The sequence below is a fragment of the Manacus candei genome, unplaced genomic scaffold (assembly GCF_025592945.1).
Source record: "Manacus candei isolate 608988 ecotype Guabito, Panama unplaced genomic scaffold, ASM2559294v1 h1tg000005l, whole genome shotgun sequence".
NCBI classification, from domain to species: Eukaryota; Metazoa; Chordata; class Aves; order Passeriformes; family Pipridae; genus Manacus; species Manacus candei.
Genome location: NW_026138053.1, coordinates 9,077,816 through 9,105,000, shown reverse-complemented (window position 1 = coordinate 9,105,000; position 27,185 = coordinate 9,077,816). Strand labels below are relative to the sequence as shown.

At 41.0% G+C, this 27,185-nt stretch overlaps 1 protein-coding gene and 2 long non-coding RNA genes across 5 annotated transcripts in view; 2 read left to right on the top strand and 1 right to left on the bottom strand.

Annotated features, from left to right (window-relative positions):
- The window catches only part of LOC127474456 (uncharacterized), a 10,764-nt gene extending 1,432 nt beyond the window's left edge, over nucleotides 1-9,332 (top strand). Inside the window, exon 3 of the long non-coding RNA XR_007905856.1 lies at nucleotides 9,180-9,332. This is a non-coding gene — a long non-coding RNA (uncharacterized LOC127474456). The remainder of the gene's footprint in view (nucleotides 1-9,179) is intronic.
- ATG4C (autophagy related 4C cysteine peptidase) overlaps nucleotides 6,311-27,185 on the bottom strand; it is a 33,297-nt gene continuing 12,422 nt past the window's right edge. The window contains exons 9-14 of one of the 3 annotated variants that reach the window (XR_007905848.1): nucleotides 25,849-25,927; nucleotides 25,110-25,186; nucleotides 21,625-21,744; nucleotides 13,065-19,185; nucleotides 9,427-9,505; nucleotides 6,311-8,760 (exon numbers count right to left, since the gene is read on the bottom strand). Coding sequence is in view for 2 of the 3 variants with exons in the window: in XM_051795200.1 (XP_051651160.1) it covers nucleotides 19,015-19,185; nucleotides 21,625-21,744; nucleotides 25,110-25,186; nucleotides 25,849-25,927 (447 nt within the window). In the remaining variant the exon portion in view is untranslated. Of the gene's footprint in view, nucleotides 8,761-9,331; nucleotides 9,913-13,064; nucleotides 19,186-21,624; nucleotides 21,745-25,109; nucleotides 25,187-25,848; nucleotides 25,928-27,185 lie in introns of those variants that run through there. The other 2 variants (XM_051795209.1, XM_051795200.1) reach the window with 2 other exon arrangements.
- Nucleotides 9,435-12,245, top strand: LOC127474451 (uncharacterized). The gene is made up of 4 exons (XR_007905855.1): nucleotides 9,435-9,544; nucleotides 9,759-9,872; nucleotides 10,732-10,825; nucleotides 12,204-12,245. It is a non-coding gene; the product is annotated as an uncharacterized LOC127474451 (long non-coding RNA).

Genomic DNA, 27,185 nt, shown 5'->3' with positions numbered 1-27,185 from the left:
AAAAAAAGATACAGAGACTAAGACATTACTCTACATTATTTTAAAACTAAAGAGAAAAGTGTCAGTCCAAGTACTCCAGAGCCAAAAATAAAAATAGCAGAAATAAAGGCAGAGCTGATCAGTCTAATTTAGGTGTCTAAAATTACTGAAATGCAAACAATAAATTAGATGCAGGTTTTAAAGGAAATTGGATATTCAAAATCCTGTTCAGTGCCAAAAGCTATGGGTTAGTAGTAACAAAACAAGCAAGATTATAAATTATTTCAGCATCATGTAAAACCTCCCTGCTAGCCTTAGACCAAAGGAGGAAAATACAGATAATCTACCCAGTTCATATCTTGAATAAGCAAATAAATCCCCTAATGGGACTTATTATTTTGAACAGAACATGATGCACATATTCCTTGTGATCCCTTCAAATGGTAGTGTTGCCTGAGCAGGAAAAATGCAGGAGTAAGTTGCACTGGTTTTAAACATGTTCATGTTTTAGCAAATGCTGCAACTGAATATTCTGCGACCAAAACTGCTGCACACAGGAAAAAAAAAAGGCCCAGTCAAGTCTTACTTCCATGTTAATTTGGGTTTATGTGGTTGGTTTACATATTATTAAAGCCACCCATCTGATCTATAACAGCAGCCCTGCTGACACTGCCTGACCCAGTGTGACAATCTGGATAGAAATTGTAGGGCTGGCTGTTCAATGTCTGTGACTTTAACAGCATTGCTTTGGGCCTGGAATCAATTCTCTCTGTTTACAGACCATTTCACAGCCCTTTACCTGCAACATCACTTGTGTCAGTCCCATAAATACTTTGGTGTATATAATGCTTGAATTAGCATAATGGTTTAGGCACAGAGCTTTAAGCACAAAGAAGGACATGTCAACATGTTCTCTTCACTTAAGCAATTAAGAGCCATTATGCTGCTTCAGTGGAAATATCATCAAGGTTAAAGACAATCCCAAACACCCCTCTAACCTTTTTATTCTAAGTCTAATAAATGAGGCATAGAAATTGAAATGTTAGTAAACAGTGCTACTTGTAAGCTCTTTTTGTATCATGTTTAATCAGACCTCTCATTCACCACTTGTGAAGTGTGAGGGAATGGGCACGTTAACCACAAGTCAAAAGGATTATTTATCCTTTTGCAAAAGCTCACCTCTCTGCAGAGGTTTGTTTTTCATCTAATGTCGAGTTCTGGATGCTCTGACATGGCAATGTAAAAAAATAAAGTAAATGTAGGCAAAGGTAACTCATAGACTGGGTCACACAGAGTAATTCTTGCCCAAATCTTTCTTTGTATGAGTGGGTACTCTCTGATTTATTTTATTTATTTTTTTGAGTGTTTACCCCAGCCTTTGTATCTCTCTCTATGTGTTACTTAGGAAAATGATCCAGTGGAAATGTGTTACCATAATGCCTTTATTTCTATTTTAAGCTGGGAAAATCCAGCCAAGGCCAGAACAGTTGCTGGTGGGTCATTCTGGTGAGATGCAGCACAGGGGAACCAAGGCACTGGATTGTTGGTGCTTGATTTTGGGGCGTCTGGGGGTTTGTTTGTTCTAAGCTCATTCTCAGGACTCAGTGCCCTCATTCTGAAGGCTTTGAAAAGTCTTAGGAAAAAATAGGAGAGAAATTGAGCATCTGTAGCAGAGAGAGAGATAAACTCCTGGTAGGGAAAGGCCCAAACAGCACAGAGAAGACACAGCACTCCAACAACTATGTTTGTCTACCAAACACCCTCCTCAGCTAAATCCTCCCTTTCCTGCTGCAGTATTTGGAGTATTTCATGTTTGGGAAACACATGAGCTCTGTTGTAGGTTAACATAAATGTTGAAGATGATACAACTTTTATTAATGCTTTGATGAATTTTTAATTTTTTTATTAATACTTTTATTAAATTTTTAACTAATGTTTAAGTCACTTCCCAAATCTTTTGGAAAAAGAGAGTGGGTGGGCAGCGTGGGCTCCCTGGGTTTTCTGAAGGCTGTAAAAATTAGACTTGAAGAAACAGTTTGCAGTGTCACCTCCCGTCTTAGAGCTTCTTTTCCTCTGCTTTTTTTAAAGCATATTATTTTTATATGCTTTGAAGAGGACAGTTTGAATCCCTCTGATTTCAGTTTTCAAGAACCTCCCCTTGGTCCATGGGAACTTGCTGAATTTCTGTGTGGATCATCTCATCCCATTTGCCCTCAGCTCCATCCCCTCCCTGCTGCCACTCCAGGCTGGGATATGGCAGCAGCTGGAAATGGCTCTTTCACTTCAGAAGAGGTTTAAACAAATCTCACCTTCATTTTAATACTATCAGCTGAAGCTGCAGACCCAGCAGCCTGGCAGGAGGGAATCGCCTCCTTATTTTATGCCACCCCTCAGGACCATCCTGAGATTGCCAAATTACAGCAGAGATTTCCTAGGAACCAATTAAATTGGGCTCACTTTTAAAGAGATCCAGCTATGGTAACTTTATAATTGAGCCATTTTGTTCTGCTCTCAATCAGCTTCAAAAGGAAGGACAAATTGCTCATGTTGCAGTTTAAAATCCGACAATAATAAGCAAACATTAGAGTTTGGTTGGATCTGCTCCCAATTCCGTATAATAACTTCCTTGGAAGGGTGGTTTGAGACATACGGGAATGCCTGGGGGCTGAGAACTTGATTTTGTTCTCCTCACAAGTCCTGTGATCCGCAATCTCTCATTATATATCAGAGGGTGCTTGGCAGCTTCTCTTGACTAACCATGAGTGTCATCCCATCCTTCGGGTGAGAGGAGCAGGGAGCGTGGCCAGGCTGAGCTGAGGCACCAGTGCATGGCCATCCATGTTCCATAAATCATAGGGGTTGAGAAAAGCTGCAGATTCCTCACTCCAGGTGTACAGTAGCACCAGGGTTTCTGTTCCACATTCAGGTCTCATGAGATCTCTCTTATCCTTCCCACAAAGCGATTTTCTTCCATTGCAAGTGTTGCTCCTATGTATCCTGAAGAAAACAGGATGGAGGAGAGTCATTGGGTGGAGTTTGGAGCTTGGATGGGAAAACTGTTGTAGAGAGATGAGAGTGATAGGGAAGGGTCACTGCAGGAAGAGGAACAGAGGCAGGACATCATTGCATTCCTACGGCACTTTTCTGGCAGATCCCTGAGAGTCGCTTTTCTCTTCCATGTTTGGAGCTCCAAAGATTGAGTTTGGTACCTAGTAACACTTTAGCACCTTTTGTGGATCTCAAAGCAGATATTAATTAAGCTCCCAAGCACTTTTGGGAAGGCAGTAAACAGCCCAATTGCCACTTTATAGGAAGGAAATGACCAGCCAAGGTCATCCACTGAAGCCGAGCTTGGAATAGCATGGAGGTGATAAAACAGGGATAACACAGCTGGTTTTTTCCAAAGAGAGATGGCCCAAAATAAGAGCTCACCTGAACTTCTATTCAAATTTGAGGGGAAAAAATGTGCAAAACAATTCATAAGAATTTATCCATCTACACCACAATATCTCTTTTATATTTTCCAGTCCTAAATCTGATCCCTCTCACTCCATCCAAGACAGGACCTGTGCTTGATGAATAAACACAGTAGATATTGTGCTCCTGGTGGGAAGCTTTGATTGGTAATTTTATTTTATTCTTCTAGCCTGATTTCCTAAGAGAAGACAATGTTAATTCTGACATGTTTTCTGTGGCTAAGTATTAGCCTCATTTCCTCATTACCTTTGCTAGGACCAAAACTCCGTGGTAGAAATAAGAACCAGAGCAACCTCTGCCCCCCTGTGGGAACTGTTTCCTCAGGCTGGGAGTAGCTCAGTAGTTACTTTCCAGGGTTGTGGGACCTACCACAACAAGTCATTCCATCAAGAAATAGAGAGCAGGCGCAGCCACTACCATTCTCATTATTTTATCTCTCTCATTTGTCATTCAAACATCCCTGTCCACTTTCACCATATAAAAGCAGTTATAATTGAAATCATGTTCATATGTTTTGAGGCAAGAGCGACTCTGTGATCATTTGGCTCTACCCAGGCTGTAACAAAGGCTGCCACAGATGCTTATTCCACTTTCTTTTCTGCACAAAGAAATAAAGAGCAGTTGCACAAATGACATGTATGTCAATCTTTAGGTCACAATACTTCCTGCAGTTGTATCCCAAGTAGGAAACATTAAGCTAAAGGCATTTAAGAATTAACAGTCTGTACCCACGACAGGAAATGGAGTTTATAAAACAGGTGGATGAAAACCAGTATTCACTTGCATCACATTAAAGCAAATCCATTTATATTTTATTTCCTATACACTGACTTGATGTGCATTTTAACAATAATCAGGCTCTGCAGTTCCTGTAGGATTTGGGATATTTGCAGGTGGGCTGATGTAGCCTGGTAGGACTTCAAAGCCGGGTTGGACGGGGCTTGGAGCAACCTGGTCTAGTGGAAGGTGTCCCTGCCCATGGCAGGGGGTGGAACTGGATGAGCTTTAAGGTCACTTTAAACTCAAACCATTCTGTGATTCCATGTTGTGATTCTATGAACTTCCATGTAAGAAATTGTCCATCACAGGAGAAAAGGGAGACACTGCGCAGAAAATTATGTACTACATCAGCCAAGGGTTTGTTTTGCTACCCTGAATCCACACATAGGTCATAGGATTCTCTTGTAATGCCATAAGTTGTACTTCAACCCAGGGAAAAGTTAGTGCCTGGTGCTCCAGGCGGTGGTAGTTCCCTGGATTTTTGTCCAGCTGCTCCCTTGTATCAGTATTGCCATCCTGGGTGTAGATTAACCATGATTGAAACAACGCCCATTGGAAGCCTTAAAACCTTAACCACCAGTTTTACTTCTAAAATAAAGTAAACTGCCAAAAGTTCTGATAAAAGTGACAATTTATATTTTTAAGTAGTACGTCCAGAATTTTCCTATAGCTGTAGACAAAAGAATTCTTACCCAGATAAGTATAAGAGCACCAATAAATTTAAGGTAGCTTATGCAAGTTAGGCACTAATGAATGTCATCTTCTGTTTTGTCATGAAAAAAGATCTTTCTGCTGCTAAAGGAGACTGATTTAGATTATGAATAGCTGTAGTGATTTGCAAAAATGGCTCCAGAGAGATAGACTGAGATTCCATATACTCATGGCACTTGAGGTTTCTGCCCTTTTTGTTGAAAATTAATTTGTCCTGTGGGTTATTGGATTCTAGCTCAGCCAATGTATATTGCTCAGTCATCACAAATTTACTTAAAATTTAGTGTAGCTGAAGTTCATTCAACAAGACTTAAGTCCACACTTGAAAGCTTCTAAAAATCTTTTTAAAAAACTGGCTGCTGATGTAATTGAAAGCACTGGGGTTGAGGCGGATTTACAAAGTGTTTTGCAGGTGTCAATAAATGGTTTATTATATTAGAGAGACTCTCCAGTTTCCTCTTCGGATGGTGAAAACAAATGGATGGTTTCTGTCCCCTTGGTGCCAGGGGCTTTTATTGGGTTTGCCCCAGTCTTACATTCCTAAAATGAGAAATGCCTGGGAACATATACTACAGCTTCCTACACTATTTCTTTAATTTGACACATATTCTTTTTTATGGAATAGAGAGAGAAACTCTGGTTATAAAATGTCAAATGCCTCCCCTTTCATACCATTTCTTTCGTTTTTTTTCACTTCTTTTTTCCGCCCCTTTCTTTTCTTTGTGTGCCTTTGATGTATGAGTAGAAATTTCATTTGTATTCTTGGAATCCCCATCTGAGTTTTCACTCTCACTTCTTAGGATTAAACATTGCCTTTGCTTGTAAATTTGATGTCCCAAATAGGTTAAGGTTAAAAAAAAAAATTCTAGTTCTGTTCAAATCAGCTTCTTGTTTAAATTAAAAGGCTGTAACTAATTTGATTGATGGGTCCAAGTCATCTGTTTGCCCCACTTGGTGAATCTGTGGAATAGGGACTGGGGGTAAAGGTTTTCAGACACAAAACCATACAGAGGCAACTAGGGTGCAACACCCACGTGGGCAAGGATGTAAAGAGGGTGAATAAAGAATAATAAGATATTATACACTCCCAGCAAAGTGGCTTTTCATTAACTATAAAGATAAAAATCTTCTCAATGAGGAATAATTCTCCTTATTTAAAGCTTTATCAAAAACAGTTTTATGTCTCTTTTAAATGATGGGGATTTTAAAAAAGAAAAATATAAAGGCAACTGAAACTGGTGGCACATGGGAAGAGCTCATTTTGTGCACAACCCCCATGGGTGGTTCCCAAGCAGTAAATCTATAAACACTTTGTTTGTGTTCTTTCTACTAGGAATTGTAAATTAAAAAAGACAAACAAGGATTTAAAATTCGGTTTAAATTTAATAATAAAAGCACTTCATACACATCTCATTAAAATATGAGGAAATGGGAATAAAAATCTTCACAGTCCAAATCTCTCAGGTAGTTCAGGTGGCTATTTTTTATATTTCTTCTTTTTCCCCCTGGCTCTAGTGATAGATCTGAACACAAGTGATCAAGTTTAAGCTCTGAGACTCTCATCTCTTTGCTTGATACACAAGGCTTATACAATTGCAGGAAATGAAATACAGTGAGATAACCAAATCATGACACAATGGACTGGAAATTTTAGATTAATAAACCTCTTTCGGAAGAGAACTAAATAACTTTTACAGTTTTATCTGTGGCTATTTGTTTCTTTGAAGATTTATGGTCCTTGCAACAGATATGCATCTTATCCTTCACTCTTCAGATTAAAGGCAGATGATTTTAAACAGGCTCCTGACTGGCATGAGCCGGAATTGCAGATGATTTTCCTTTAAAAAAATGCTAAAAGTGAACTTGCAAGTCAAATGAGAATATCATTGCATATGTCAGAGAGGGCTGAGGATAAAATCTACATGCAGCTAAACAAGATCTAATCCTTATTATCACAAGCAGGGATCCTTAGGCAGAGCTTTACCAGCCACGTGCAAACCCTTAACGAGGAATTACAACTTTTCCTGCTGCTGCTGCTGCTTTAATTGATTGATGCTAAAAGTTTAGAAACTCAAATCTAAGGCGCTCTCACAAAGCTCCTTTAACCAAGCCTTCCCTTTGAAAGCGGGCTCCTCAATTGGAACTGGCAGCCCACATTTTTAGGTTTCAAGCAGCTCTGTCATTCTAGGAGGAATGTGTCTGCCACTTCACACGATAGCCTGGGCTGAAAGACATGTACTTTGAATCAGAGAATCAATAGAACACTTAATGGACAATTAGGAGAACAGCTGTAGGACTGTCAAAGGCCCATCTGTACACGGCTCCCAGAGCCTGGGCTGGACAGCGAGCTCAGCTCAGCGCCCCGGGGCACAGCCCGGCCCCCTCCCACCCACAGCTCCTGCTGATAAAGTATTCCTGTTTCATTACAAATTTTAACACGTGTAGAAAATTATGGAAATTGCTCGGGCCATTTGTCAACTTATATCATGTGAATTGATCAATAAATTTCGCCACTTTGTTGTTAATGTAGATAAATTTTGGCATTTAATTAAGCCACAGCGAAAACGCGGCCACTTTTAATTTCGGCAGATGCTGCCTTTTCATCTGTAATACAGGGGTACATTGGCAAATACAATCCAGCTAAATATTTATAGACAACATGACAATTCCTAAAAGAGTTATCATCAGTGATCTTGGTTCTGAAGCAATTAGCATTGTTTGAAAGAGCTCGTGTGGAAAGCTGGAATAAATTCTGAGCAGCAGATGAAGTCCTGGCTATGCAGGTACATTGAATATATAAAGCAAATAAATCTATATGTTATAAACACTTATGCCCACACTGATAATTATGGGAATACTGTTCTACAGTATATATGGGTATGAACATGGAAGTGTATGTGCACAAACATGGAAATATATGTGCACAAACACAGAAATTCTGACAAGCCAAGGTACAAATTCCCACATCCACAAATATTTGTGCTCTCCGTATAACATGTTTACAGATATCTCTGAATTAGACTTGTATAGTGATATTATCTTTTTAGAAAAAATATAATGAGAGAGACTGAGCTCAGGAAGTCACATCACAGAAGGAAACATCTCACATATAAACACTTTATGTAGGAGCACTAAGAGTTGACAAAAGCATTGCCGTTCATAACAATAAACATATTTAACTTTTTAAAATAACAACTAAATTTCTAAACCACGACAATCAGGGATCAGCCTTCAAACTTCCAGATATTTTTTAAGCACACACAGGTTTGGCCAGACAATAAGCAACATAAATGAACATTTTAGGCTTTCTATATGGCCTTAGGGAGCCCAGGATGAAATCCTGCCTCTGACAGCCAGAGGCCCCAGACACAGCACTCAGCAGCAAGACTTGACATGATGAACTGCTGAGGCTCATCTGAGTGGGGAGGGGGAGTGGGCCTGGTGCTGATATTTCCAGTGCCCCTGGGGTAGGAAAAGCCTTGAAATCCCATTGCTGGTTCTGCTATAATCCCCCTGATCGAGCAGGCTCCTGCCCTGACCTGCAGTTTTTTGCTACAGAACTTGTTTATCATTTAGAGGACACTGGTGCTGCAGCAGGAACTCGTGTAGGGAGAAGCCAGGGAACAGGGAAATCAGTGGTGCTCACACTCTCTGATCCTCATGAAGGACAGTTCTGCATCTTTCCACACTGCCACAATCCCATATTCCAGCACCAGGCAGAGGGCAGACATCCAGCACCCCTGTAGGTAAAATTCCTTTTGTTTGACTCCATTGTGGATTTCTCTGTTTTTGCTGCTGGGTAAAATCATCCAACTTGACAAAAAGAAAAAATAAAGAGTGCACTCAGACACACCAATCATTTTTAAAGTGGAGTCTCTAGGTTTGTGGATTTGTCACCACTGCGGCGTGTTTTATTTTCAGGTTTTCAGAGAAACTGGTCAGCAGATTTCCTGAAGTTGTTGGGGAGTGCAGGGCAGAAGACTGGAATACTGTTCAGACAGACTAACTGGCTTTTAGCCAAGGATTTGCAATTCACAGAGACAGAACAGGGAATCCAAATGCAGTAACTGTGTGGTATTTGAACCACAGGGAAATCTGGACAGGACAGAATATACTCCATAAATATAGAACATTCTAACCAAATCTTGAGTCACTGAAATTATCTCATTGGCCTTTCCTCTCAAAGAGAAAGCTTTGTCTCAGCTTACCAAGGCTTTTTTTGCGTTTCACAGCATTGCATTTACTCTTCCTGGACTGGATCAACATGAGGTCATCAGTGCATGCCCCGGATTCCTGTTCCTGATGGCACCACGATGCAGGATCTCCTCTTGCTGAGGAGCAGGTTTCACATCCAGGCTCTCAGTGCAGAGAGATGGGCTCTCTGTGCCCAGCCTGCCTGCACAGAGATGGGCTCTCCTGACGTGGATAGGCTCCCCAAACCTCCAAAGAGCCTGTGCATAGGTACCTACGAGCACTCACCCATACACCAGGAGGAGATCCAGAGGGATGGTGATGGGTCTCTGCAGCTTCATCCCACAAGTTGTAACTTGTCCATGACCTGATGTGGAGAGAGGCCTCTTGAGATCGTCTGTGTGAGGTAATTTTTTATCTTTTCCTGTGGCCCACGCATTTAATGACAAACTTTTTTCTGTTGAAATTAGAAGAAATTTGGACTAAAAGCAAACTTAAAGGTCTAAAAATTTCTCCCTGTCATCTGCTACTGTTCAATGTCACGTGCATCTGTAGTGGGTCAATGGTGACCCCCAGTGCTGAGCTGTTGTGACATTCACCCTCTCTTCCCATTTCTGCAGAGCATGAAAGGACCCATCCCAACTCCTGGCACAGCACCAAGCCCCTGAACACCAACCTGGCAACCACAGATCCATCATGGAAGTTGGCCTTGTTTTAGTGTCTTCATGGGTGAGGTGAAAAATGCTTGGCAGCTGGAGGCAGCAGTGCTTGTTTCTGATGGAATTATATGGAATATTTATTAAGTTCTTCACGGTAAAGACGTAAACTCTGGATAGGAGGGGATCACACCGCAAAGAGCAACAAAGAAGTCTATTAAACAATCTTTGTTTTTTAAAAAATCTCAGTAACAATGACCCTCATTTGTCTATTTCACCAGTGGAGCATTTTTGTGGGAGATCCCTATTTATCTGATTTATTAGAAATGCTCCATTGAGACAGAAAGCATTTTTCTAATAAACCTAGAGGTTAGCACCATTGTTTGCAGTACAGCTGACCCTTGGATTTGCTGTAAAACCAGAATCATTAGAAATGCTCCATGGGTTATATTGGAGCATTTCTAATGAAACAGAGGGTCAGCTCTATTGAAATAATGTAAAATGTCCAGATTCATGAGAAAAACTCCATTGAAATGCACAGAGCGTTTCTAATAAATCCAGATTTTAGTGGAGCTCAACCCTGAATCCATTAAAACCTTATGAAAAAATAGTTCCTGAGCATGCACCTGAAGGACTTTTTTTCTGTGTTAATCTCTCATTTATTTTAAAATGTGTTGTAAAAATAGCAAAAGGCATCAGTGAAAATTTGTTATTTAAAGTCTGCCATTCCCTCTCCTTACACACGAGCAGAGCCACTGCTGGCACCAGGACACAGCCCTGGAACCCCAGAACCTCAAGCAGCTTCCAGGAAGAGGGACAAGGAATAACAGACAACCCTGGGTTTACTGTAGTCTGTCCCACATTAGGCACATTCCAAGTGGGAATTTCTAAGCTAATGCTTTATTATTGCACCTCTTACCTTCCACCTGCTTTACAGGTACAGCACAGTATGTACCAGCCAGGTACAACTCCGGGGAAGAGTTTGGAGAAGGGTTTGGATCAGTGATCTTCTGACAATCCCCTGCCCTGAGGTAACACATCCCAAAAACACTGAAATCAAAGGCCACAGGGATGACTGGATTTATGGGCTCAGTCAGTAGACCCTGAGTGAATGGGTTCCTAAACCTGCTGCAGGAGGTGAAAGAGCTGGATTGCTCAGGCCGGGATTGATCAGAGCCATGTTATGTTGGGCTGTTTCTGGCTGATGATTATGATGATTGTCTGAAGGCAGGGTAGAGGAAACACCTGGAGGTTTGGACATCACTCTGTAAGAGAGGCAGCAGCGTTTGAACTGTAAAACTCTCCCAGCAGCACCAAGAGTGGGAACTGCTCTGAGTCCTGAGCACTCGGGGGACCTGGGGACATGGGTGGGCTTGGCAGCGCTGGGGGAATGGTCGGACTCGATGGTCTTGAAGTGCCTTTCCAACCTGAAACATTCCATGATTCTATGATTCTAATCCATGGAGCTCTGTAGCCCAGGTCCCAGCTTCAAAGCCATTGTAAGACATTATAAAAGCTTCTTTTTAGCTCAAGGGCACTGAAAACCAGCAAACCAGTTTTGGACAAAGGAGAACCTCCTCTGTGTTGTGTGACCTGACCCTCCCATCCTGCACATCCCAGGGGCTGCCACAGCAGGGGGGTGTGAGCAGGGCTGCAAAGCCCTCAAGCACCTTCCCCCTTTTGCAGCTTTACAGCCAACCTTAAACGTGTTTCAGAAGTTTGCTTTAAATTAGGCATGGAAAGACAATACATCCACCACATCCCCTTACAAGGCTGTTCAAGGAACTGGGCTTGTGTGTGTCGTAGGGTTTTATAGCACCATTCTGTCTCCAGGTCCCCCTGCTTTCAGCAAACAGCAGAGGAGCTGGCTCACCTCAGTTCTGTTTATTTTATGAATGCACACACTCAGCTTGTCAGTTTATGGTGCTGCTCCTTTTGCTGCTTTGTACCCACCCACACACATAGATATAAAATGTATATGAAAAGTATATTATTATAATTCTATCTCAACAGATTTAATTCTTAAATGCTACATATACTTGTTTAATCTCTCATTTTAGAAGTAGGAAAGGTTAGATTATAACATCAGGTTAGCTCTCTTTGAAGCAGGTAATAATTAAGTTGATTCACTGTTGCAATTACTGTCAAATCCCCCTTAATTACCACGGATTTTATAGCAGCTTCATTATACGTCTGCTGTAATGCATTGTGGCCCAAAGGAGAAGTGTTGCAGGAAATTCTGCATAGCATGTATAATTCTCACCTGCAGTTAAAGCTTCTAGTGAAAGCCTCTGCACTAAATTTATCTTTTTTTGACACTTTCCCCCCTATTATTTAAGGCAGATGAGCTGGAATAACACCACTAAAATATACCCCTAACTTCTTAAGTGAAAATTGATCTCTTCACAGGTATTAGGGATAAAAATGGAGAAATTATAAAATTAGCAGCAACTGATTTTTGGGAAACTGCTCAGCAACAATGAAGATCACTTCTGGTCTGGTGTCACAGAGGGAGAAAACTTCTGCCCCATCCCGTGAGTTGTGTACCCCTGAACAACCTCTCCTCACAATGGGAGAAATCCCACTGAACACAGCTTTTAAGGCAGCAAGAATTTGCTGGAGCACTCTGCTATCCACGAATATTTTCATCCATTGTTCCTTTTACATTTTATAAACTGAATTTTCAAAGCAACTCTCCTTTTGAACTGACCTTCCCACTAACTTCTGGAACAACACAGCCTCGTGAAACTGCTGCTTTATGGCTCACGTGTCACTGCTTATTTCCATTGGAAAAATCTTTACAAATCAGGGGCTGTAAATTGAGCCTGCAACAGTTCAAAACAGATAACTGAATAATGTGTCCCATGGATTCTCTTGCAACGAAGGAATTTACTCCCCAGCATACATTAGATGCAGAAAGGGCTCCAGTGTCAGTGACACTATTGGCAGCTGTGTTAACAGTGAAGGAGCTGGCTTTGTACAGCAGCACAGTTATTAAATTTCTCCAGAGACCATGACTCATTAATCAAATATTCATACATCTCTGTAAATACACACTGAACAGAGAATACCCTCAGAGCTGAGCATCCCAGCACAAGTGCTCTTTCATGTGCCTCTGACAGAGCCCTGAGAACATGCGGTCATGTTTTGCATTTCTAATGCCGTGTGTGCTCCGGAGCACCCTGATCCCTAAAAACAGAACACAAATGATCTTACTGATCCCAAGTGTTACACAGGCACAATTAAAATTGCTTCACTATGGCTTCATACCATCTTTTTAAAAGTGAGGACAGTGAATCGATTCTTCTGTTCTTTGTTTACCATCAGACAAGTAACTTTTTCCCATACGGATGGAGAAACCCAAGGCCATGCTCCTATTAACACAAGAATTTGTATTAGCATGGAAACAACAAACCAATGGTTGGACTGTGAAGGCCAAAAAACTTGATATATTTGCAAAGACATGAGCTTGGACCTAAAAAATGCTGTATTTTGTGTTCCCTCACTGCCATGCAAAGGCACATTTCACCTGCTCCAGGGCAGGCACAGACGCAGCTGAAGTTTCAGCCTTGGTGAGGTTGAGATCACATTTCAGAGCTGAAGCATCTCTGTGATCAGCTGAAGCTCTTCCCCATAAGCCTTTGAAACAATTCAGTTTTCTGTTGGAATTCCCCATCCTAATTCCTGTCCAGGACTTTGGTTTTGACTGTTGCAAGTTCTGATTTACTCTCCTGCTTCAGGCTTGCTGTGGTTGAAACAGTCAGATGCCTTCATAAAGGTTTTTTTGTAAATGGGGATGATCACATTGCTGAATGTAGGTTTTTAAAGTTCTGAACTGTTGTGCTGCTGTTCAAGGGAACAAGGGAATGGAAGGGAACAACCTGAATCTTCAAGTCCAACTCACGGAAACCATGGCCAGGACAGAATCCCAAACGATTTTGGTAAGAGCAGGAGATTTACAGATAAATCCTGGAAACAGGTGAATCTCAGATTATATTCCTTTATAGTTTTTATAGGCTGGGACATAGAATTCACCTCTGGAACCAGTTCCTAATTGCAGATTTTGAAGGGAAATTTGCATAAAATCCTTATGGCCCTGTTTAAGGATTGAACTCTGATCCAAAAATACTTCCTTTTTTAGTTCCCTTCCTAATAAATACAGATGCTCTCACTTAAGCACCTCCACAGTTCCTATCACATTCATTTCAGTGCATTTTAATTTTCTTTAACAAGGCTTGACATTTACATTTTAGAAAGAAAATCCTCTCCTATATTTAATTAGGGCACTGATTGAGACAGGATGGCAATAAACCTCCTGCACTTCTGTGCAAGACAGAACCCCCACCCTGCTGCAGGAGCCAGCACGTGCCGAAAAAGCTGGTCTGGGTATCTGCTGTGTGTAAACAGCAAGAGGCTGCACTTGCAATCCCCTTTGCCTCCTGTCCTCTCAATCCTGGGCATCCTACAAGTGATCCCACTCCCCTGCATGACCTTATCCACTGACCCAGCAAGATGCTGGATGTGGATAATACCTAAAATATTAACTTTAACAATGTTCCCTTGGGGCACAGGGATTCACCAGGAGGATCAGAGTGTAGAAAGCAGGAGACGGAAAGTAAGAGTAATGTGTGAATGCTGAGCAGAGCTCACAAAGCCCTGGCTGTAACACAGCCTAAACACCCACCAGAGCTGGGTGAAAACAGCAAACATTTATTTGAGCATCTTCTTGCATAAATAAAACCCTGCTGATTTGCTTTGATGGCATTTACGAGCACATTTATTCATAAACATTAGAGTGAGCAAGTTTTTATTTGCAGGAGTGTTCATGGAAAACAAAAGCCTCGTGAATTCTGGTGTGAATAAATACCAGAGAGCTCTCACTCGAGTGGGGCTCCTGCAGTCATTAAGTAAAGCTCTTTTTACTATTCACACCGTGGATCCAAACAATTACAGCTGCCCGTGAACTGCTTACAAACAGGGAAGGGAACTGTTTGTAGAGCTCAGCTCATCCAATCAGGCAACAGAACCATCTCATGGAGATACCAAATCACAGGGCCAAACCATGAGGGCCTGATCCTGTCTCCCTCAAATGCCTCTTTTCATGTTTCTGTCAAGGCAAATAAGACATCAACATTTTAAGATCCCTTTATATAATGCTGGCACAGCCTAACCAAGCTGCTGGGAGGCTGTAACACCTTGGTGCTGCCAGAGGCTCCAGCCACGGGGATCCCATAAGGAACGCTGGGCTGAAATCCTGCTCAGTGCTGTACCCGACTGTGCTCCATGGCCTCCCATGCAGGCCTAGGGAAATGCATCCCATAGGAATCAGCTGAGGGTGCTAAAGGGCCACGAAGTAACCTGGCACGTTTGCCCTCTTGGAGGCTCCTGTGGCAGAAGGAGAGCTGGTACTCCGGCCTCCTCAAAATAACCCCTCACCTTGGATGGAATCGTTGCACAAACAGAACCCAGGATGGGCTGGATTTCAAACCTGCTGTTTGTGCTCATTTGTGGCATTATTGACCTTTCATAACTCACTGATGGTCGCTTTTCATCCCATCATTCCCTTTAAGAGATTGTCAATAACTCTGGAAATAAATCAGGTCTCTGGAGTGAGGCCATTTTCCTACTGTAATTAAAGGAGAACAGGAGATCCCTTCCATGCCTTCCCACACACCCTGTTGTGCCCTCTGGCTGCATTGGGCACAACTGAACTGCTCTGGGTTTGGAGGGGTGAGTTAAAGAAAAAAAACCTAAAAAGACAGTAACAAATCAGGGTGGGCTCAGTTTTCCAGCTTTGCTGAAGCACAGGCAACCGGAGAGAAAGAAAATAAGTCTTTAAAGAGAGGCATCACAACATCCCCCGGATGGGCTTGGAGCAACTTGGTCTCATGGAAGGTGGTCCTGCCCTGCAGGGGGTGGAACAAGATGAGCTTTAAGGTCCCTTCCAACCCAAACCAGTCTCATTCTGCGATTCTGTGAAATAAGCACTTCTACTGGTACCAGGCTCTGTTTCTCTCCAAGGTCAGCTGCCTCTACCAACATCAGTAAATAAATCCCTCTCCTAAATGGCCATTCTAGAAATTTCCATTTAAAGAAATGCTCCTTCTAAGGAAAAAGGCAGAAAAGAATAAAAGAAAAGGTTGTTGGGTGATGAAAAGCTCAGACTTTGCATCTCCCACCCCAGTTCCAACAGGCAGGTGAGTAATCAGCCCATGATTTGTGGAAGTCCTTTAAGAAAAGAGGCCACTGCTGGGTGTGTGAGTAACTAATGCTCATTTGGTTTGTGTTTGAAGGCAGCAGCAGCAACAGTGATGACACAAATTAATTGCTTGGTTTTCAGGAGCTAATGCAGACGAGGTAAAGAGAATTACTCCACGATTAACATAGTTTCCAATTAAAGTCCCCTGTAGTTACCCAAAAACATTAATTTCTAGTAACTTGGTAATTTAACTTCTGTCACCACTATACACAAGTGTACCAGGGCACCTTGTGGGCTTGTCTGTACTTCACCCCTGCACAAAAATCATGAAGAAAACCCCTGAAAATAGCCATTAATTTTTAACAATTACTTGTAGCAGGCTTCAAATAAAACCCACTGTGTTTTTTATCCTTTGTGGTAAACTAAAGGATTTGCTTTATTTTTAATTTAAATTTAGATTTAAATTTAATAAGATTTAAGAATTTAAAAATAAGATTTAAATTTTGATTTAAATTTAAATTAAAGGACCAAAACCCAGCTGCTGTTCTAGCACTGCTATTTTTCTTGTCCCTAGTCAAAAAGGGGGAAAAAAATTCCACTATTTAAATAAGTTCAGCAAAGGTATTTCAACCATTACATTTCTTTATCAAGCTGCCAAAAGCCTGGGACAATTGAAACCTCTTATTTCACCCTTCTAGGGAAGCTTGCTGTTGGGATGGAAGAACTACATTTCTCTTTTTAACAATTCCATATTACAGCTTTTATACTTCCATTTGAGCATTTTCATTATAATTCCAGACCCAAGGTCATTCCTGCAGACACAACTAGCTTAGGTGGGTCTGTGCATGTGGGATTATTTTAAGAACCTGAATTCAAGTGGAGTTGCGGAAGAAGGGAAATTCCTCCTTCAGTTCCCATCTGAGCTAAAGCTCCTGTTCTGCAGTGGGATGGGTGGTCCACGAGGTACCTGGAAGTGCACAGCTCACAGAGAGGTACAAAGATTCCTGGATATGGAACATTCTCTCCAACTCCTCTCCCTCTCAGTGCATATCCATTACATATTTGTAAACTGCAGTGCTTCCCTCCCTCCCTCCCTCTTCAGCTGTACAGTAACAGAGCCACAGAGCTCTGAGTTAAATCTTCCTTAAATCCATCCCTGCAGGCTCCTGATGGTTCTCCCTCTTCTTCTGTGCACTCTAATCATTTAATGCCTTCCTGGTGGAAAGGGAAGCAGAAAGGAGAGCATCAGTGACACCAGATTACACCAATTATCCCCCCCTGCTCTGTGACAGAAGCTTTTAATGATGCAGCATACGATTGCTTTGCTTTTTTAAAATGTGAAAGCAAAGTACAACTTCATGTCTAATTTCCTGGCCACTGTCACCCAAAGGAACCACTCAGAGGGTTTGCATTGTTTTTGCTAAAGCTACATTACCTTGTGCTCCACTAACCAGGAATTTCCTCTTTTTAGTTCTCACTGACATTCACAATTCTCCTCATTTTGACATCTAAATTTCATAAATACGTTGTTTACTCCCTCTTCTGGGCTATTAATGAAAAATATTAAGATCAAGCCAAACATCCTCACACACAGCTTAGAAAAAGTAATATTATTCTAATTATTAGTAGGATTCAGCAGTGCAGAGGTTACTAATTTAGACAAATGTTATGTGGGTTTTTTTTAATCTTGAAAACAAGTGAACACAATCTCATTTTGGCTTTTTGGAGTATTAATTAACACTGCTAATGCACACACAGATACAGACCTGATTTAGTTCTGCCTGAAATCATAAAAGGTGCTTTAATGAACACATGTGATGCTTATTATTTGAATCAGCAACACTTGTGCCTCTGTGCCTGAACAGCACTTAGAACAGGTAACATTTGGTTTACAACACAACAATAAAATCTGCCTTTATTGCAAATAAACAGAGTATTCACACCTTACAATATTGTTTTAGATGCAGGATTATACTCCCTCTTAGAGGATCTAATATTAATATAAAAGGCACATGCACTTCATGTTTCCACACCTTTTTTATTTCCTAAGCAGCGTTAATATGTCTCTTAAATATTGCATTTGCTTTGTTAAAACATTAAACTATTTCTGTACATTTGTTTGCAATCTGAGAACACACACCATCAAGTAATCATTTGTACAGTAACAACACGTATCAAAACAAAAAAATCATAATCACAGCCCAGAATTTCTCACATCCACCCCCCTTTGCTTTGATTTAAAAGCTGCACTAGTAGGAGAAGCCTCACCATTATGGTAGTTGAAACAGGAAACAAACACTGCTCTCCTCTAATAATTGTCTGGAGCTGCTTTGATTGGTTGCAGTTAATATTAATAGTATAACCTTTAAAAATTGTGGGGAAAGGTAATACTTTATCTTCTCTCCTCATATTAAGGCTCCAAAGCAAGCTTAATGAGAAACCATTAGAAAATCATACTGCTAAATAGTACCTTAACTCACAATTCAGCCTATATAATTATGTCAGGATTGCAGCTGACAGTGACTCCCGATCCATCAGTCTCACCTTTCCTGCATGGAGCTGTGCAGGATGTGTCAGGATGGCAGCAGGAACTCCTGCTGGGGCAACACAGGGGAGACTTGGACCCCTCCCACAGGATACAACTCCACTTCTGCTTACAAACAGGAATAACATGGTCTCCAAACCTCTGGATATGCATCCAAAACCCACCAGGACTTGGCCTGGACTGAAGGACATGAGGGCCACAGGGTGGGATTTAGGGAATAGCCAAGGTTTTTAAGAGGGGAAGCCCAGGCTCACCTCAGCACACCTCGTTCTGAGCAAAGAGTGAGCAAAACTAATCAGTACATACATTAGTAAATGACATTTTGAAGACAATTAACATATAAAACATTATCATCTTTATGAAAATAGACCAATTTGACCCAAGCTTGCCTTTCTGGGGGAGGAGGACATGTACATTTTTATCTTTTAAAAGGCAAGTGTTCTGGACAGCTGCCGATAATCTCATGGAAAACGTCCTTAAAGCAAGACAAACTCCTCTGTACTAAATCTTTTTAATCTCTTCTTTTCATCCTCAGAGAAAAGGTCATTTTCTTCATGGAGTGGACTAGAAGCAAAGTCATAGTCTTTAGAATGACCCTTGACAAAAGTAAACAAGGGATATTTCTCCTTGGATGAAGATTTCAGCATCTACAATGTAAAACACAAACCCCAAAAAATGTTAATTGAAATTAAGAAATTCAGTAAGTAGTGATATTTCTCTGATGATGACTGCAAAGTAAAAAATGCATTGGTTGGTTATCTTTATTATCTCATTAAAACAGAAGCATTGCACCATCTAAACATCTCCTCCTCCTATTAGACAAACATTTACTTCCATTTCTTCTTCAGGCCTAACCCTGTATTTTGTTCCTCACAGATCACCTGTACCTGCTGTTTGATTCAGTGCAAGAAAGATAAAGATAAAAAAGATAAAAGATAGAAGATAAAACCCTCTACAAAATAGTTAATGGCCACAAGACTCTCCTCAAGCACAGGTATGAATTCTGCAGCAACTAAGCACCTTGGGGAGGTGTTTTTATTGTAGGATCAGCACATACAATAATCAATGTTTTTATTCAAAGTTCAAACACATACCCCCATGTAAATAAGCCAGTCAGGAGCATGTGGCTCAAACCAGATTCATGACAGTCACAGACTGAGGGAACCAGGGTGCCCAAAATCTACATTTATAAAGAAGAAAACTGAGCATGGAGAAAGCAGGTGGTGGTGAATGATAAATACTGAAACAGACCAGCAAAACACCTTTAATAGCAGATAAAAACTGGCCAAATACTAAAAGACAACTCAGCCTTTCAGGGTGTTTTGTCCACTGATTTATTTTTTAATTTGTTTCAATTTTTCTTACCTGCTTTAAAAAAACAGCCCAGTGCTGCAGTGACATGCAGAACTACATCACCCTAGAGATACACCTGAGTGGAACTAAAAATCACTGCACATGATTTCATGAGAATAACCCATCTAAAACAGTAAAAAACCTCCTACAAAGATCATCAAAACTGTTTATAAAATGGCAGTCAGGGATTGAGTGGATATTTTAAAAAAAAGAATTAAAAAAATTAATCAGAATAAAATCCTTCATTTTTACTGTGATCTGAAGTTTTTTACTTTATTCTTGTCTATTTTAATTGAATTTAGCTGCTGTAATGTTTGGAAGAGTACACTCATCCCAAAGCTTCATCCCAGTGCCCAATCCACCAAGGCACCTTCAATGATAGTCCCTCCAAACAAGGGCAGAAACACACCTGTGGTTCCACTGCCTTGTCTGTGCTCAGCTTTCCATGAAACTTCCTTTTCCACAGGAAGTAACGTCTCTCCATGTGCTACGGGAGGCGATGAAACACTAAGTACAGAACATGAATTGGGCAGGGAAATGCCCAAATGAGAGCTGAGGGGACCAGGTTCAGACTCCTGAACTGTCACCAAGGCACATCTCACCAGAGAGCACAGAGAATCTGAAACTCTGAAGAACGTGCAGAAATCATCACAGTGGTATCTAAAGAAGTTTATTGATAAACATGAAGATTTTTAGTACTCCAGTGTTAGACTGTCACTGTTGTTGCCACAACAATTAATTCTGAACTGAATCTTCCATCAGTCCGGTTCCTGGGAAAACCTCTCATTTGTGCTAAGAACCTGAGCAGATGCAGCTGTATAACAATCCCAAGAAATTATTCACTTCTACTTCTTTAAATCTATTTTCTACCTCTCTGGGTAAGAACCAAAGAAACAACTTCAGCATAATTCAATACCTATGAAGATTATAAACACTATTAAGTTTAAAAAACGCCTTTTTGGCTCTAGTACTAATACCAGTTAATGGGACATTCCAAATGCTGTACAAACATTAATTCCTTGTGCTGCTGGATAACTGCTGTGGTTGATATTGTGCCCATCTTCTGCTGCTGCATCCTTTTCTTAGACTAGTTTTAAAATCACCACAGTTTTTTGCTGCTGCAGCTCAGAAAACAAATGATGCTGCATTTCAATCCCTCACATAGTGTAATAATCAAGGAGGAAAAAAGTTAATTACATTTGGACTTAAATTAAGCTATACCAGTGTTCTTCCAGGATCAGACAGGTTTGATGGGTGATCCCTGCTCCACAGACCTCAAACTATGTTTCCAAACCATCCCCACACTGCCCTTAAATGCCATCAGAAACAGCACTTGAGCTAACCAGGAATAATACACTATTTGGGCTGGATCAAATACTGCCATTTCCAACCCAATCCCTCCCGAGGAACGGGCTGCCTCCTCAGATCCCTCCCGGGCTGGGGCATCCCTCCTCGGCAGGGCTGGCTCGGGAACATTCCCACTTCACGAGTGCCACCTCGTGGGCCCCTCCTGCCGCGGTTCCAGCAGCAGCTCCCATGGAAACCCCCAGCTCTGCCCAGCTCTTACATGTGGTAAAATCAGAGGGAATGAAAAACAATCCACATTTCTGAATAAAAGCAGCAACAAATATCACAAAAAGAATTATGTCTACTTAGAAGAGAGAAACTGATTCTCTTCCCTTCCCCACACACCATCGTGGCTGAGGAAGTGATTTGGGAACCCAGACACCTACCTTGGTGATTTCTTCAGAAGCCTTCTCAAAGTCCTGCACAGTCCTACAGTAAAATCCTATTGTGCAGCTCGGATCCATTTTTTTGAATGACATCTTTTTGGGAGAAGGACAATGGAATGACTGCAAGTTTCAAGATTAAAAAACATGAAATACATGGTTACAGTCGAGAATGGCACAGACCAATGCATTTACTTTCCCCTTTCCAACAGCTTAACATCCAATTCCCTGCATCACCTGAATTAAATCCCAGCACACACTTTTGAAGTCATTTCTTCCACCCCCCAAACATTCAAGTAATTCCACTCTTCCCCAGACACATAAAACCTCCTGCTGTTTACGCTGCATTCCCCAAACTTGCTCACACCATCAGGTTAGTTTGGAATCTGTCAAAGGTCTGCTGCTCCCAGCAATACTTTATGAATATTCCCAAGGCAGAGGAGTGAGTGCTCTTCTGCAAATTGAATTTGTAACAGCTTTTGCACTATCTTACTGCTTTACTGCCACCGCCCAGTGCCCCTTTCCCTCCCCCAGCCTCTATAAAAGAGACATAATGGAATAAACCAACCTCATGCATTTTCCTTCAGTAAATGAAATGGGTTCAGAAACTCACAAAACCCACAAAAGCAAAACCATATTACAATGATCCACAAGTAGGGAAAAGCCAAACAACATGCCCTGCTTTACAAATGGGTTTTTCCTAACGTGAAATCTCTTTCCACGACAGATGATGCTTTGACAGTGCTGGGAACTATCAGCAGCCATGCTGTAAGAAAAAACAAACAGACACAAAACTCCCTTCCCCATTCTGCTCCTCATTCAGTTTATCAGATAAAAAAAATCAGTCTATCCTATCTACCCTGATTCTGTGGGTGTTTATTACAGGAGCTGTAGTTTTGGTGAAGCTCATTGTCCAATGACTGAAATTATTTCATCACCTGCCTCTCAGAGGTAACCAGTCCCCTTTATTCTGCCTCTAATCCTATCATCCTTCCTCCATCGAATCCCCTGATCCAGCTTCTCCACAACACACGGATCCTGCCGGGCTCAAACGCTGAGTCTGGGTTCCAAGAACTTCCCCCAGTGACCAATATTCTCCAGGGAAGCCTCTGTGCTGTTCCCTTTCCCATCCCCAGGGAAGCTGTGTGTGCTCAGGGCTGCTCTGGCAGAGTTGGATGGCACAGGACCAGGACAGGTCTGAACAAGTGGGACAGAGCGAGGCAGGGAGCTCTGACCAGCACTGCTGGTTCCCTCCCTAAAGGAGAACTAACAACCGCTACAATCTAATTGGGACACAGCACCAGCATCACACTGGCTGTGTGTTTGATCCCTTTTTATGCCCACCAAAAGAGTCACCCTAAGAAGACAGCACTGGTTACTGAATCTGAGTGTATCTGTAACAGCTTTACACAACAAAGTATATTCCTTTTTCCTCGTGCTTACAAACCAAGAAGATATTTCTGCTAAACCTGTGCTAAAAAAATACATGCAAAGATAATTGGTACAATTTGTACAACACTGATTTTAGCCACTGTTTTTTCTCCCCGTTGTTCAAATTTTCTGTACCTAAATTGTATTTTTAATATTAATTCCTGAGTCATCAAATGCATAAATCAAACCTTGCCTCACACATCCCATTCCAGCAACAGCCCTGTCCCTACAGTCAGGCTCCACTGTCAAGGCAGGAGGTTTAATGCTACACAAATCACTGCACAACAAAGAGAAGTGGGGAGGCTTTTTTTTCCCCACTCCTCCAAACAAATGGATGCTGGAAGCCAATACAGAGTGGATTGATTTCCAACTTATTCTGGACAATTTGTCAATTTTGAAAATACTCCCTACAGATAAATCTAACAAGCAACTATCCACACTAAGAAAGCAATTTCTGTTTACTTTTGACATTTCTGGACAAAGATATAATACTATTAAATGCACCAAGCATTAAATTGCAATCTATTTCCCGTCTGCAGGAAGCATTAGGATGCGAACAAGCCCAGTTGGCAGCTCACATACCTTCAAAATACAGTTTAAAACCTTATTATTATTTGGAAGTTCATATCAATGCCCGTCTGCAGCACAATCTGGAGGATGAGTCATGGCAACAGAGACCAAAAAGATGTGTGTATTTTTTGTAGCTTGGCCACTGAGCTACGGTGTGACCTTAAGGAGTCACTTCAGCTCTGCTGCTTTTGTGCTATTCCCACCTTTTGTCTGGTTTCCCAATTAAACTGTAAAACCTTCAGAGAGACACTGTAGTAAAACAGTTATTAGCATAAAGGGCCAAGGATCTGGGTTATCATCTCTGGCTGCTGCCACAGGGAAACAGGTAGAGCTGGGACTCACCAGCTCTTCCTCCAAACACCTCAGCAGGGTAAATCTAAACAGCAGCTCTAAATATAACCAAACTTTCTGGCTAGGATATTTCCTAATACATTTTGCTGCTGTGTTCATTTGCTTAATTCAGAACACTCTCATTTTCTAGATAATCTTACACTTCTATATTATGCAACATGCTAATTAAAGCATTTTGTTAAGCATAAGTAATGAAAAATATCTAGTGTTTGCTTTAAGTCGGCTCTAGGACTTGAATTAGCCCTGTGTAAGTCCTTTCAGATATCTATCTATAGATTGATGGGTACATATATAAAAGTATTCTTCCAAAATACTATTTGATGGTATTGTGTTTAAGGTATTAAGGTATTATGATCGTGCATATTCCTCTTCCTTATTTAATGCACTGTGTTATTTCTGAAGCCGTGTTTCCCCATTTAGGAGTTATTTCACTTCCCAGAACACGATGGCTTGAGGACCAACTACTAATATCCAGATCCAGCTCTGCTCTGGAGCTGCTGTCTGAGCACAGACTGCTCCTTCACTGAATCCAGAGCTGCTGGAATTTCCTGTGGAAGCTGGACACCAGACCAAGGAGGGTTTGTGTGGATGGCACTGAGGATTTCTGCTGTGAGTACTGGGGCTATTGAACACTCACTTGTAACTGATAATGTTTTCCCAGGGTACTTGTAAATTGAGTTCTCTAATAACCTCCTTTAGCTCTATCTATTTCCAGGTTCCTACTATTGAATACCACAGTGATTCTCTCCATGATGCTGATTGCAATTTGAATTGAAAAAAAAAATAAAATAAATAAAATGACCAAAAAGACAAACTAACCAACTCCAAATTTAAATAGGCTTAAGATCTACAAATATGATGTAAAATTACTTAAGTGAAGTGATCATCTATTTTTGAGATTCTCTGATCATTAAAAAGAAAACAGATGAAGATTAATGAAGTAAAAATTAAAACCCCATACTGAGATTTAACCTCTGGTCATTTTTGTTGATTATAGGCCTATAAAGAAGGGCAGGACACTGATAAATAACATGTAACTGTAAAACCATAAAGCTGCAGCTAGCTAGAACATCTCTAAATAATTAGTGTTTGATTCATATGGGAAGAAAACAGTGCCAGGTCTATATCCACAGTACCTCAAGAGGGAAATCCTTTATGCTGACATCTACAAAAGATTGGCAGTAATGAGGATCCATGTAAATCAAACTGTCATCTACAAGGACAAAACAGAAGACAAGTAATTCAAAAAACACCTTATTATTACACTGCTTACAATCCAATTTCTATGCAGAACAGCTGGAAAAAAAGCCAGCAAGTAACTGCTTGCCAGGCTGATACTCATTGACTGAAGCATTGGTTTTTGCAGGACAGATTAACTTTCACATAATCAAATATGCTTGTATAAGCAGAATTTTTATAAAGTGATGAAACTGTCATTTAATTTTTGGTGATAAAATTACTTTTACAAACACACAATTATATTCTGGAGTTTGCGTATGAAAAATGTATCGCGCTGCTTCATCCTGACAGGGAGAATATATTGCTTGTCATTTAGGCATCAGCTACCACCACTTAAAGCAGGGAAGAGCAAATAGGTAAATAAGAACTGCCAGGCAGGAACAGCAAACGCTCCTCAAGTTTGGTGAAACAGATAAATTATGCCTTGTTTATGCAACAACGGAAATTAAATGTACATTTTAGAGAATCCAATTACTCTGTGGGGTAAATGACAAATGGCCGGACTTGGGGAGATGTGATGAATTAATAAGGTACTCATTTTGCTATTTTAATCATGCTATTTCCCACTGGTTTGATATTAACTTCCTAACTCAGAGAAAAAACTATTGAAGAGACATAACACATTAAAACACTAACCTTGGAATCCAGCAAAGTAATATGACTGCTTGGGTCTGCCACCAATAATTCCAACACAGTACTCCAGGCTCAAAATTCCCTACAAGAAGATTAAATCATTAGGACAGTGTTAAACAGAGTAAGTGTTAAACGGAGTAAGTATTAAACTGAAATATTTGCTCTTTACTTGTTTTAGGCAAATAATTAATTTTCTTTTTTTTTTAAAGACTGACTCCATGACTTCCTAGGGCTTGACCAAAGTGAAAACACATACCAGATATTCCAGAAAAAGTCCTCCCTTTCCATGAGATGCCCACACATTGAGAGAATAGGCAGTATTATTTTTGGGGAGGAGATAAAACATAATGTTGTACAAATTGAGCACAACTTGCTTAGTCAAAATATACCCAAGTATTGAGATTTATAGCTTTCATAAACATTTACATTCTGGGGCCCTGGGGACTCTTCTTTTTGCATTCAAATGGACAAGTCTGGCCTGAGTATCAGCTTCTACATCAAATGCCAGTTGGAGCAAGACTAATTACAAGATCCAGCTCTAAAAACAGCCGCTCAAAATCCGAGGAGGAGAGACAAACACACAACAGACAGGCCCCATAAATCTCTCTGGATGTTGCCTGTGAGGGCAGAGGAACCAGAACCATCTGTAGTAGCACCTTTGGGAAAGGGACAATACAAATACACCTAATTTAAAGGGGTGAAATACAGGAATTGTTTTAGTCTGGAGATGAAAAGAAAGGAATAGACTCCTCCACCCATGGCAAAACCAGGAGCCACTAAGGACCGAAAGGGCTGGGGTCTCAGCCATGGGCTACAGTATTTCTGCTCATCCAGGCTGAAAAGGGTTGGGATCAACTGAGCACTTAATACTTATTACTTAATAAAATGCTGATTTTATGGATATACTTGCTAGTGCTGGGGAGAAGGATTTACCTGTAGACAACAGTTTTGCCAAGCTGAGAACATTTCTACAGTTTAACTGACCAAAATTCCTCTATCCCCACAAGCTCTGGATGCAGGCACGGGCAACAGAATCCAAGGAAAACACCTCTGGTCATTTTTCTATCACAAGGAATGGATGAAGGGACAGAGGACTTTCCTCCCTCTCCCTTCAAATAATCCTACTCTTCTCACTTTCATGAGGTTCATCAGAATTGTTGTGACTCTTCAGTCTTGGCTTAGCACAGTTCTCCATCAGTTATCCCACATTCTCCATCAGTTATCCTACTAACTCCAGCAGGAGCTGCGTTTTGCCAACACTGAGCACTTAGGAAAGCTGAGCCCAACTGTCCCCATGCCAGTGAAGCCCACAACTATTAAATACTCTGAAAACTGGACAG